At 36.7% G+C, this 13,240-nt stretch overlaps 1 protein-coding gene across 1 annotated transcript; it reads left to right on the top strand.

Moving 5' to 3' along the window:
• Nucleotides 1-526: 526 nt before the first annotated feature.
• On the top strand, nt 527-1,882 carry kbtbd13b (kelch repeat and BTB domain containing 13b). Its single transcript, XM_051099719.1, has one exon. The coding sequence runs from the start codon at nt 527-529 to the stop codon at nt 1,880-1,882; it is 1,356 nt and encodes a 451-aa protein (XP_050955676.1).
• Nucleotides 1,883-13,240: the final 11,358 nt, after the last annotated feature.

The following is a 13,240-nucleotide window of genomic DNA, read 5'->3' as shown; positions in this document are numbered from 1 at the left end:
AGCCACAAAGTTTGAGGTGTCACTCACATTTGTATCACAAACTGGGTCTTTGCAAGCACTTCTACCATCCCTTCTAATAAAACTTAAAGATCTAGCAGCTTGAGTTCACTGAATTGTTGGATACAATGACACAGCCGCCAGCAAGAACAAACAACCAATCCACACAATTAATCACAGCCACAGTGTAATTCATATCAATGACCTTAAAAGTGTTATGAGTATGTTGTTCCTCATTCAACTCATTGCTCATTTCTGTTTAATGCCTGTCAGGAGGCACTGCTGCTATCTATAGGCAGTCCTATCTTAGTAACAAAACCGGACCCCAGCGCATCATGTGCCAGCTGGAGGGAGGACAGTTTTGTTAACTGACACGTGAGGGACATTTCGGTGTAAATGCCAGGCTAAGGTAGAGTTTTCTGGATATTCTGCTCACTGTTAAAGCTTAATGTCTTACAATGGGTTTTAAATAACTGTCAGTATTTATAAACTAACAGCACGTGACCATTGATCAAGCAGGCTGTTAGACATGGACACTGTCAAGGTGAGAGTTGGAGACAGTGTCTTTAAAACAAACAAGTCTCTACTGCTAAGAGAATGTGAATACTTTAGAGCTCTTTACAGATCCGGGATGGTAGAGTGCCATCAAGAAGAGATTCACGTGAGGAACCTCAAAGCTCAAGGGTTTGTAATCATGCTGGCCGTTGCCAGAGGTGAGAGACCCATTTTGAATGGCGAAGAGATTTTGGAAGCCATTGAATGTGCTGCTTTCTTCCAGGCCGAACCTCTTGCAAGGCATCTTCAGGATCTTCTCAACTCCGACAACTGCCTGCTCATGTACCAAGCTTCGGCCACCTATGGCTTACTAGGACTCCGTGAGAAGTCAGCTGAGTTCATTCGCAATATGTACCTTGACCTGCAAGAGGACTTGAAGAAATTTCCTCAGGAGCTGATTGAACATGTAGAGTCTTTGGATCCTAGTGCATTCGTGGCTGTGGGTTCACACTCCACTTGCACTGCAGATGAGCTTCCTCTTGCTGCCACAAGAACAGTATGTTACCTTGATGAGGATGATGAAGAATGGAAGGTCCTCACTGCCTTGCCAATGGAGGCCAGTACCTCTTTGGCTGGTGTGACCGTTTTGGACAACCAACTCTATGTTGTTGGAGGTGTACACGGTGTTGACAAGAGGCCTGTTGATGCTAGCTTTTGCTATGATGTTGTTACCAACACCTGGAGTTTGCTGCCAGGTCCTAGACAGCCACGGTACAACTTCACCCTAATTGGGTTAGAAGATTGCCTCTACGCCATCGGAGGAGAGTCTGGGCGAACCACCATGTCCTCAGTTGAGATATATAATGTTCCCACAAAGAAGTGGAGCTTTGCAGCATCTTTACCTCGACCGGTCGCTGGGGTTGCTTGTACCAAAGCCATGAGTCGAGTATTTGTATGTCTATGGAAGCCAATGGAGACTAATGAAATCTACGAATACATCCCAAAAGACGATGTGTGGGTTCTTGTGAGTACACTTCTGAAGCAGCAGAGCTATGGACACTGCATGGTGGCCCACCGGGACAACCTCTATGTCATTCGCAACGGTCCCCAAGATGACTTCCTGCGCTGTTTGATGGACTGCTACAATATCACTACTGGACAGTGGACATCAATGCCTGGGCACTATGGCAATAGTAAAGGGGCACTGTTTACCGCTGTAGTGAGAGGGGACTCTGTGTTCACGCTGAACCGCACAATGACTCTGGAATACGCCATCGCCGGGAACATGTGGAAACCTTGTAAGGAAATGAAGGGTTTTCCTAGGAATGGATCTGTGTGGACATTTCTACTCAGGATTCCAAAGGATAGGAAAGAAGGGATAGCGTCTTAAATAGACAGAACCTTATTAGCTATATTAGTGGCTAATACATTTATACCAGGGGCATTTCCTCCTGAGCCCAATGAGTTTTAACAGACTCCCTAAAGCATGTGGTGAATTTGGTAGGGGGAAATTGAGAATGAATTGGGGAAAGTCATGAGGAGAGGAGGCATTGCCTCCATCGTGATAAGATTGGATATGACTCGGTTATGTTCGGCTGTGATTGATTCATACGATAAATCCCGCCTCTTGTGTTCGTGTGTGTTCTGATAGTGTAAGTAATGTTTATTTAACCAAGAAAATTTGACTGGGACATGAATTTACATTTGATTAAAAAAAAGAAAAAGCAACAATAACATATAACCATTCAATTTTGAAAGCTGAGACTTTGTTTTATATTAACAGTATAAAAAGCACAAAGCTTATTGCTATTATTGGGTGGCTGGTGCACTACAAATAGGCCTAATGAATGCAATAAAAGATGTGAAATATTATTTCCAAGCACACTGTCCCTGCGAGTATAACACATGGTATGATTTTTGATAATAATCCCACATATATTCAAATCAATTCCGGTGGCCTGGCAACTTCGCCCGGTGCTCCCAATCCAGGCCACTTGAATGTGCAATACAGGCTATACTCTCTAAATATTATAACTTTAATTACTACAGTTTAATTCTCTAAATATTTTGACTTTATTCTCAAAACATTTCTACTTTATTCTCATAATTTCGACTTTATTTTCGAAACATTTAGACTTTATTCTCATAATTTCAACTTTATTCTAGAAACATTTCAACTTTATTCTTGTAAATTTGACTTTATTCTGGAAACATTTTGACTTTATTCTCATAATTTCAACTTTATTCTGGAAACATTTCAACTTTATTCTTGTAAATTCGACTTTATTCTGAAAACATTTTGAATTTATTTTTATAATTTCAACTTTATTCTTGTAATTTTGACTTTATTCTCGTAATTTCAACTTTATTCTGGAAACATTTTGACTTTTTTCTCATAATTTCGTCTTTATTTTGGAAGCATTTCAACTTTATTTTCAAAATATTTAGACTATTCTGGAAACATTTCGACTATTCTCATCATTTCGAATTTTTTCTCATAATTCGACTTTATTGTTGAAACATTTTGACTTTATTCTCATAAATTCAACTTTATTCTCGAAACATTTCAATATTATTCACAAAATATTTTGACTTTATTCTGGAAACATTTTGACTTTTTTTTGTAATTTCGACTTTATTCTGGAAACATTTCGACTTTATTCTCAAAAATATTTAGACTTTATTTGCGAAATATTTTGATTTTATTCTTGTAATTTCTGACTTTATTCTCGAAATTTTAACTTTATTCTCAAAATATGTCGACTTTTTTCTCAAAATATTATGATTTTATGCTCAAAATATTACGACTTTAATCTCGTAATTTTAGATTTTTTCAATATTTTTTACTTTACTTTTTTTTATTTTCGTACTTTTGGGATACATATCCAGATTTTTTTTTTTTTGGTAAATTGTAAATAGATGTCAATTTACTTTCAATGTTCCACTCCAATAAAGTCACAACGTTTTAGCAAGGTATTTTGCATTGAGGCAGGCACATTTGTACTCTCATTAAAGCAAGTTAAAGGGATATTTAACACAAATATGAACAGTCTCATTGTTTACTCATTGTTTAGTCATTGTTTGCTCACCTTTATGTTTTTCCCAGCCTGTCTGGCTTTACTTCTTTTGCAGAACACAAAAGAGAATAACTGAATGAATATCACATTGGATGAATTCAATACTCCTGGTAAAGTTTACTTGGAAAACCATGACTCATAGTAAATTTTTCTTGGAAATCATACTGCTAGCTGTGTGGAAACGTTTGCTGACACTCTTGGGTGCCTTATTAAATTTTCAAATGAGTCACAATGCACTTCTATTGTATTTAATTCACCCGCCCTGATATTCACTAAATGATTTCCTTTTGTGTTTTAGAGAAGAAAGCCAGCCATATGAGTTTGAAACAACAGGAGGTTAAATAAACAAAAATAACATTTTAATTTCTCTTTAAATTGTCAGCTGAGTTGCATTTAGAATTAGAAATACAAAATTTTCCTCAAAGAATAATGAGCAATTATGTTACACGTGGCGTAAATGGTTTTAGCCCAGAAAACTGTTAGCGGTTTCCATCATCTCTTGTTGTAAATAGACTTTTTTTGTTTATAACATTTTTGTTTTCAGTGGTCGTCTCATATCACAACTGTGTATTATTGGTGTATCTGTTTTGGCATGTTTAGATAGGTTCATGAAATGTTATTTGGCACAAAGGCACCTTGCATCTTGAAATGCATTTAGGGGCAGTTCTTTCAGAGCATGATTGTGGTGTTGCCAAGTCTGAAAGGGCAGAATTCAGATGCTTGTCAGGTCCATGTGACATTTTGCTTGTGTCATGCTCTTAAATCTACCCAAGGTGACATTTTCATTCAACAGTCATGTGAAACTTTGAGCTCTTTAAGAGCAATGTTCTTTACTCAAGACAGATTAAAGTAGTATTTCATAAATGATTGACTGACACCACATTGACTTGATTTTTATGATCTGCTTAGGCCATTTCCTTACATAATGTGATGTTCTAATAAAATATTCATTTCTATTTGTATTCAATGAGAATTTTATTATTGTGCACAACGTGGAGTTACTCAAGACTCTGCAAGGCTTTTGATAGGATTAAATTACATTGCATAAGCACCATTGGTTAGTTTGCAAAAGTATTTTCTTATGATTATTTAGTGCAATAATTTGACGGTGACCATCAACAGAGGGCATTTTGGGTAAACTCAGCAGTGTTTTTATCTACTGCAGTGACACAGATGTACACAAGGTCCTCAGTTATTGGGACGGAGAGAAGAAACTGCCAATGAGCAAGACATTTTACTGCCAAGTAGAATGAGCTCCATGGGTAGGAGCTAAATACGTTTAGACTGAAAATAACATCATGTGGGTCACCTCAGGACAGAAATGTATTCGCCAGCCTGTAGTGCCTCGTCCAAACCATGCTAGGAACTCGACGGGATGAAATGTCAGTACAACTGGAGCAGTGTCACACATACAACTGGCACAATATGTCACAACGTGAACCTTATTATTACTCTTTACTTATTATTAGGTTGGTGATTTGCAGCGTACTGACATCTTACTATTACTGTATGTACAAAATAAAAGTCTTGCTGGCTCGATCTAAAATTAGCATTTGACAACACCAAAAGTACAAAAAAATGGATTTTAAAAGGTAAGAAGCTTTTTTTCTTGTATTGTCGCAACTACATGTGGAGGAAACAAAATGAAGATAACCGAGGCCTGCCAAAAATGGACTTACTTGTATAAAAAACTGTATAAAATACAGTTGCTAAATGACTTGTTGATTTGATACTCTCTATTTTTCTCTGCATGCAATTTAGTCAGGAGGAGAAAGTAGGGCAGTTTTTTCCGTATTATGACATACATGGAAGCTTGTTTCCAACCAAAGAATTAAAAAAAAAATAATTTAAATATGACTTTTTTTCTCAGCATTTTATATCTCACAATTCTGACTCTCAAAAAAAATCGTGCTTTTTCCCGCTTAGAATTGTGATATATAAACTCAGAATAAACTTGCATTTCTGAAAAAAAAAGTTGGGATTGTGAGATATAAACTCAGAATTCTGACTTTTTTTCTTACAATTCTGAGTTTATATCTCATAATTCTAACTTAAATAAAAAAATCTTGCTTTTTCTCACTTAGAATTGTGAGATATAAACTCTTTTATTCTTATTCTAGACTTTTATTTTTGCATTTCATAATTCATAATTCTGACTTTTTCCAAAAGAAATTAGCTTTTTCTGAACTGCGAGATATCAACTCAGAATTAACTTGCATTTCTGAGAAAAAAATGGGAGAAATGGGAGATATAAACTCAGAATTCTGACTTTTATTCTTGCAATTTTGAGTTTATATCTCACAATTCAGACTTTAAAAAAATCTTGCTTTTTCTCACATAGAATTGTGAGATATAAACTCAAAATTCTGACTTTTATTCTTTCTAATTCTGAGATGATATCGTACAATTCAGACTTTTTTAAAAAAAAAAAATCGTGCTTTTTCTCTCTTAGAATTGTGAGATATAAACTCTTTTATTCTTATTCTAGACTTTTATTTTTGCATTTCATAATTCATAATTCTGACTTTTTCCAAAAAATTAGCTTTTTCTGAACTGCGAGATATCAACTCAGAATTAACTTGCATTTCTGAGAAAAAAATGGGAGAAATGTGAGATATAAACTCTGAATTCTGACTTTTTTTTCAAAATATATCTCACAATTCTGAATTTATTTCTGAGTTTACATCTTGCTGTTCTGACTTTTTTTCTCTGAAAGAAGGTAATTACAAAATTATTTCTCAACTTTTCTTTTTTCTCTCAGTTGAGAGTTTATATCTCACAATTACGACTTTTCTTCTCAGCTTCTTCTAGCAATTCTGACTTTATTTCTTTTTTCTTGCAATTCTGAAGTCATGATTGCAAGAGGAAAAAAAACGCACAAATCTTGCTTTTTGCGCTTAGAATTGCGAGATATAAATTCAGAATAAACTTGCATTTCTAAGGAAAAAAGTCAGAATTGTGAGATATAAACTCTGAATTCTGACTTTTTCTTGAAATTCTGAGTTTACTTCTTTATAATTTATTTCTCAGTCAGTCAGAATTGCGAGTTTACATTTTGGTTTTGTGAAAAAGTACACACTTGTTTTGATATATTACTACAATATTACTCATTTGAATTATCCACAAAAAAAAGTTCAGTAACTTTTACTAAAGTAAAAAATATATATATATAGGGCTTTAAAAGTAAAGATGCTTTTTTCTTGTATTGTCCCAATTCCATGTGGAGGAAACAAAAATGGACCTAAATGGTAGTGTATGAAATACAGATGCTGAATCACTTGTTGATTTGCTACTCTCTATTTTTCTCTGCATGCAATTTAAAGTCACAATGAAATGGAAGTAGGACAAAGTTTTTCTTCCGTACTATGACATACATCTATGGAAGCCTGTTTCCAACTAACGGATTAAAAAAAGGGACTTTTTTCTCACAACTGGCCCTTTGCAAAAACCCACCCTCCTTAGTTACTGTTGCTATATCTGACAAACAGTGCTGCTCTCACACCTCACATCATGTTTTCACCCAGTGAAAAATACATCGCAGAACAAAGAGGAAACTGACAACATGCTGTCAGACAAGACAGAGCAAGTTACTTCTGATATGAAACAATTTTTTAAAGAAATTTAGACAATAAATACCTTTTTGTGGCTCTTTAATGTGTGAATGATCACTGTATTGCCTTATTAAATCAATTGACATGTGAACCGATCGTCTTATTTATTTAAAGCACAAAATAAACATGAATGAACATCAGAACTTATTTTATGTCAGTTCCACGTTTACATCTCACAATTCTCACAAAACTTTTTTCTCAGAATTGCGTTTCCACCAGAATTTTTTTCCACCAGGAAATAAAAGATGATGGTAATTATAACATTTTACCTCACAATTCTGTCTTTTTTCTCTCACTTGTGAGTTTATATCTCACAATTGCAACTTTTCTTCTCAGCTTCTCGAAATTCTGACTTTATTTCTTTTTCTTGCAATTCTGAAGTCATGATTGCGAGGGAGAAAAACCTGTGAGAAACCTGTGAGATAAATTACCAATTGCCGTGTTGTATTTTTTGTTCATGGCAGAAACAAGCTTCCATATCTACAAGTTTCCTATGCCCCATGAGGCCTTGCGTCAAAAGTGGGAGTGTCTTTCGGTTCGAAAAGACGTTAACAGTTCACAATTCAACTTGTGAAGCACCAAGACTTTCCTCTGACTGTTTTGGGAAAAGATTCAAAGATTTGAGAGTTTTGAAAACAGCGCGATCTGGTGGTTAGTAAAAAACAAATCAGCCGAAAGCCTGTGAAGCTCCGTCTGAAGAAGCATTCACCACAATTACCATAGATTGACTTATTATTTGCACAAATGAAAGCCTAACCGTGTGTGTGTTTGTTTGTTGAATTTCTAACTCTGATATTAATTAATTAATTTACCCATTAAACAGTGCCATTAAATGCCAGTACAAATATCAATATGATGTAATAAAAGAATAGTGTACACATATATTAATTGCGTATGGCAAATATTTAATTTTCCTGAAATAATTTGTATCTTCATATTACTTGTATGACTGGGTATTTAAAAATGTAATTATTAAATAAGTCCCAATGAGTCAGCGCCAGTAACCTTGTGGCTGTGCTTGCGGTGACCCGAGTTCAAATCCCGTCTTGAGGTCCTTTGCCGATCCCGTTCCCCTTACTATGCCCAGTACTTTCCTATCATTTCTCTACTGTCCTGTCCATTAAAGGCACAAAAAAGCCCTCCAAAAAAGTCCCAATGAAAATGTACTGGCAAGGTAAGATCTGGGAGTTGAACATTACGACACGCAAAGTGAATCGCGCACATGACTGGACAGAAAGTGAGGCTGCTACGAAAGTGATTCCTACGTTGACAAGCCTCGAATCGAGGCTTCATCTGGCATGCCCTTTAACACAAGTTCTGAAGTCTCGGTTCAAATGCCATTTCACTAGTTGACAGTCATTCAGAATTTAGTGATCCAAACTTGTTAACAATGTAGGAACACAATTTGAACAGCATTTGTTGTCCCTAAGAACCGTAGTGACATCTCTTATAAAGGCTTGCAACTTTACAAAGTAAACAATGGTCCAAAAAACACTTATTCACTAATTAGCACATAAAATACCATTGCTATACTATGTCCGCTGCCTCACCGGAAGTTGCACCCACATTCTTTTTTAGAGTAGCGCCCCCCGGAAACTTGTGGATACATCTGAGGGAAACAGATTTTCGAAAAAATGTAGGGTGAAATCATGGTTAGGTTGATTAGATGGAGGCATCTGAATTCAGGCTTGCTCACTGTAAGAAAAGGGTGGAGTTTATTGTTCACTATGATAAATAACATGCATTCAGGATGAATTTTTTGCCGCCTTTAACACTTAAAACATTTCCATGTTGCCCAATCAGAAAATGATAAAACTCGTAATCTGCTCTCAATTGTGAGGACCTCCGCTAATGTAAACTATTTGCCTCCGAAGTTTAAAATCTCTTCAGTCTTGTTTTAGTTTCACTTCGCCCTGGGTGATTCAAAACTAGCCTATTGATCATCGCTGATTCAAAGCAGACTTACAAATGAGACTTATTTACTGTGTATTCACCCTTTTGTTTTGGAGAAACAACATCTGACAGACCACAATGGCTCTCTAAACAATGCATGGAGTCATTCCCATGGTCGATGGAGGTTAACTCCGAAGGCAGTCATCTGAGGTCAGGCTTCTCTCAGGGGTATGCGTCTATCGCTGCATCTGTCCACTATGTGCCAAAGGTGGCAGCTCGATATCTTTGCCTCATAGGGCACACGAGTTCTCTCAATATAGCACCATTTGTGCCAGGCCAGAAGAGCCCTGGGGTGAGACAGCATGACTGTCTCAATCTATTCAATAATTTCAAAATGACATGTCAGGACGGTAATGATAGTTTGGATTTTTATAGGAATATTGCTGCTTTTACCCTAATAACAGCTCTGGATGCAGGTTTTGTGCCGCTAACGCTCTTGCTTAGCCGCTCAGCTATGGTATGCAGCGGTCTGGCGGCCTCGTGTACTCAAAGCACATGCACTCGCCCACCTTGTGACCTCAAACATTTGGGGATGAGCAAACAAAAAGCATACCACAACGGCTTAATTGGATGCGTGTAATGAGAGACATGTGCCAAGCATGTGTTTTGGCCTGACCGCTCACTTCAGTAAGCACCCACATGTAGGATCTTACAATGAGCGTATCCATCTTCTTTGAAATGCAAGCGCGTGTGCAGGAATTTGTAACTGCGCAAGGCTTCCGGTGTCATTTACGTCCAGTTAATTTTAGCTGATCATGCTGCTTGATTTTGCAAAGTAGTAATTCAGTCATGACATGATTTTCAGTCTGTAGTTTGTAACACACATTTTAGTACTGAGTAATCTACATTTAAATGTAAATGTAACCAATGTTAAACCAAAAGAATCACAGAGAAGAAAATATGCTGCTCTGCTGAACCCCAAAAGTGTACGGCAAAATCATTGATCTAGACAGGTGGTGCTGGGGAGGAGGAGGGCTAGAGACACAACCAATCTTCATCAGAAAATAAAGGCGAGCGTAGATAAAAAGTAGCAATTGATTCTCTGCAGAACTGATGACAAGACAGCCATTCGCCAGTATTTATCATATTATTTTCATTTTTTATGATAATCATAAGTACAGTTTGTAGTGCAAAAAGAAAGATTTTTGTTGGAGGGTACCATTATTTTGATGATGCGAAATGGTTGCACTCGGTGAGCTACTAGCACTACCTGTTGCTATTTTTAGCAAGACAATTAGGAAAATAAAATACTGATACGATGACCACAGCTACTAAAAGAGCTTACAGGTGGTGATAAATGTAAACTTAGGCTTAAAACAAATGCCGTACCATTGTTTTTTCCCCACAAGGAGTCTAAATGCTCCCAAATATCGAGAGAAATCTGCACTGAGAAACTCAAGCTGCTACAGCGTCATGATAAATGTTGACATGTTTACATCTTGCCAGGATGCCATCTAACGCTTCTCTGCTGTTTGTAAGCTCTTTCAGTAGTTGTGGTCTAAAGGCCTTAAAGGCCTTAAAGGCATCAGAGCAAAAATGGAGAGAACAAATACGCAGGTTTTTAGGAAGTTTTATTGGTCAGACATCTTCCCATTTTTTTCTCGTCTTCTTATCACTAAGAAAGCAGTGAAGACTTACATTGTTTCTCTTGTTGCCCTTCGACTAAAAAATTACAAGCAAAAGCCACACAATGTGGCATTGTATCAGTATTTTGCGGTATAGATAGCAACAGGTAGTGCCAGTAGCTAACCATTTGCAATCATTTGTAATAAAGCAAACGGTGCCCCCCATAGCCCAAAATATGTATGAAACAATGCAGATTTTTTAAATAACGTAAATCTTTCATGGGTTTTTTACTACATATTTTGGAAAGAGACATCATTTATGTTATATCACAAACAATCATGATTTACCAAAAAGTTTCATACTAAAATATATTCTAAATTTACCAAGAAATATAGGAAAAGTTGAACGCACACATACACAAAAAAAGAGAATTCGAAAAAATTTCTTATCACTCATATCTTCAGTAATAAACTACGAAGACCTGCTCTACGGAACCCCAAAAGTGTATGACAAAAGACTGATCTAGACAGGTGGTGCTGGGGAGGAGGAGGGCTAGAGACACAACTTAGCTTCATCAGAATATAAAGGTGAGCGTAGATAAAAAGTAGCAATTGATTCGCTGCAGAACTGATGACAAGACAGCCATATCATATAAGACAAGACAGTATTTATCATATTATTTTCATTTTTTATGATAATCATAAGCACAGTTTGTAATGCAAATTAAAAGATTTTTGTTGGGGGGTACCATTATTTCGATGATGCAAAATGGTTGCACTCAGTGAGCTACTAGTGCTACCTGTTGCTATTTTTAGCAACACAATTTGGAAAATAAAATACTGATACGATGACCACAGCTACTGAAAGAGCTTACAGGTGGTGATGAATGTAAACTTAGTCTTACAAATGCCGTACTATCGTTTTTCCCCCACAAGGTGTCTAAACACTCCCAAATATCGAGTGAAATCTGCACTGAGAAACTCCTAAAGCGGCTACAGCGTCATGACACGTTTACATCTTGCCAGGATGCCATCTAGCGTTTCTCTGCTGTTTGTAAACTCTTTCAGTAGCTGTGGTCTACTAAAAGCCTTAAAGGCATCAGGGCTAAAGTGGAGAGAACAAATACGCTGATTTTTAGGAAGTTTTATTGGTCAGACATCTTCCCATTTTTTTCTCGTCTTCATATCACTAAGAAAGCAGTAAAGACTTACACTGTTTCTCTTGTTGCCCTTTGACTAAAAAATTACAAGCAAAAGCCACACAATGTGGCATTGTATCAGTATTTTATTTTTGGAGTTGTGTTGCGGTAAAAATAGCAACACGTAGCACCAGTAGCTAACCATTTGCAGTCATTTGTTGTCATCAAAGTAACGGTGCCCCCATAGTCCAAAATATGTATGAAACAATGTGGATTTTTTAAATAAAGTAAATCTTTCATGGGTTTTGTACTACATATTTTGGAAAGAGACATCATTTATGTTATATCACAAATAATCATGATTTACCAAAAAGTTTCATACTAAAATTTATTCTAAATTTACAAAGAAATATAGGAAAAGTTGAACGCACACATACACACAAAAAAAGAGAATTTGAAACAATTTATTATCACTCATATCTTCAGTAGTAAAATACGAAGGCCTGCTCTACTGAACCCCAAAAGTGTAAGACAAAAGACTGATCTAGACTGGTGGTGCTGGGGAGGAGGAGGGCTAGAGACACGACTGAGCATCATCAGAATATAAAGGCAAGCGTAGATAGAAAGAAGCGATTTATTCACTGCAGAACTGGCGATGAGACAGCCAGTCATCAGCACGGAAGAGTTTCATGACTGAACTTGGAATTTATCACATTATTTTCTTTTATTATGATAGTCATAAGTACAGTCTGTAGTGCAAAATAAAAGATTTTTTTTTTGAGCTACGGGCGCTTTCAATTGCTATTTTTACTGCAGCACAACATGGAATTAACCTATTGACGCAATGACCACAGCTACTGAAAGAACTTACAGGTGGTGATGGATATGAACGTAGGGTTAAAATGCCGTACCATAGATATTTTCCTACAAGGAGTCTAAACGCCCCCAGATATCGAGTGAAATCTGCACTGAGAAACTCCTAAAATGGCTATGGCGTCATGACAAGTGTCGACAGGTTTACATCCTTCCAAGATGGCATCTAGTGTTTCTTGTCTCTGCTGTTCGTAAGCTCTTTCAAAGCCTCAATGATATCAGGGCTAAAGTGGAGAAAATGCGGGTCTTTAGGAAGTTTTATTCGTCCACAGGCATCTTGCCATTCTTTTCTCCTCTTCTTATCACTAGGAAAAGCAGTGAAGACTTACATCGCTTCTCCTGTTGCCATTTGACCTTTGAGCAATTAAAACCAGTCGCACAATGGCATTGTATCACTATTTTATTTCCGAGTTGTGTTGCAGTAAAAATAGCAACAAGTAGCACCAGTAGCTCACCAAGTACTACCGTTTGATTTCATCGGAACAATGGTGCCCCCCATAGTCCAACATATGTATACAACAATGTGAATT

This window comes from Labeo rohita, chromosome 25, assembly GCF_022985175.1.
Source record: "Labeo rohita strain BAU-BD-2019 chromosome 25, IGBB_LRoh.1.0, whole genome shotgun sequence".
Lineage (NCBI taxonomy): Eukaryota > Metazoa > Chordata > Actinopteri > Cypriniformes > Cyprinidae > Labeo > Labeo rohita.
This window is presented reverse-complemented; position numbering and strand designations above follow the sequence as displayed.

What these genes read in the sequence shown, in the direction of transcription:
- kbtbd13b (XM_051099719.1), top strand. Translation starts at nt 527, where the DNA reads ATGGACACTGTCAAGGTGAGAGTTGGAGACAGTGTCTTTAAAACAAAC.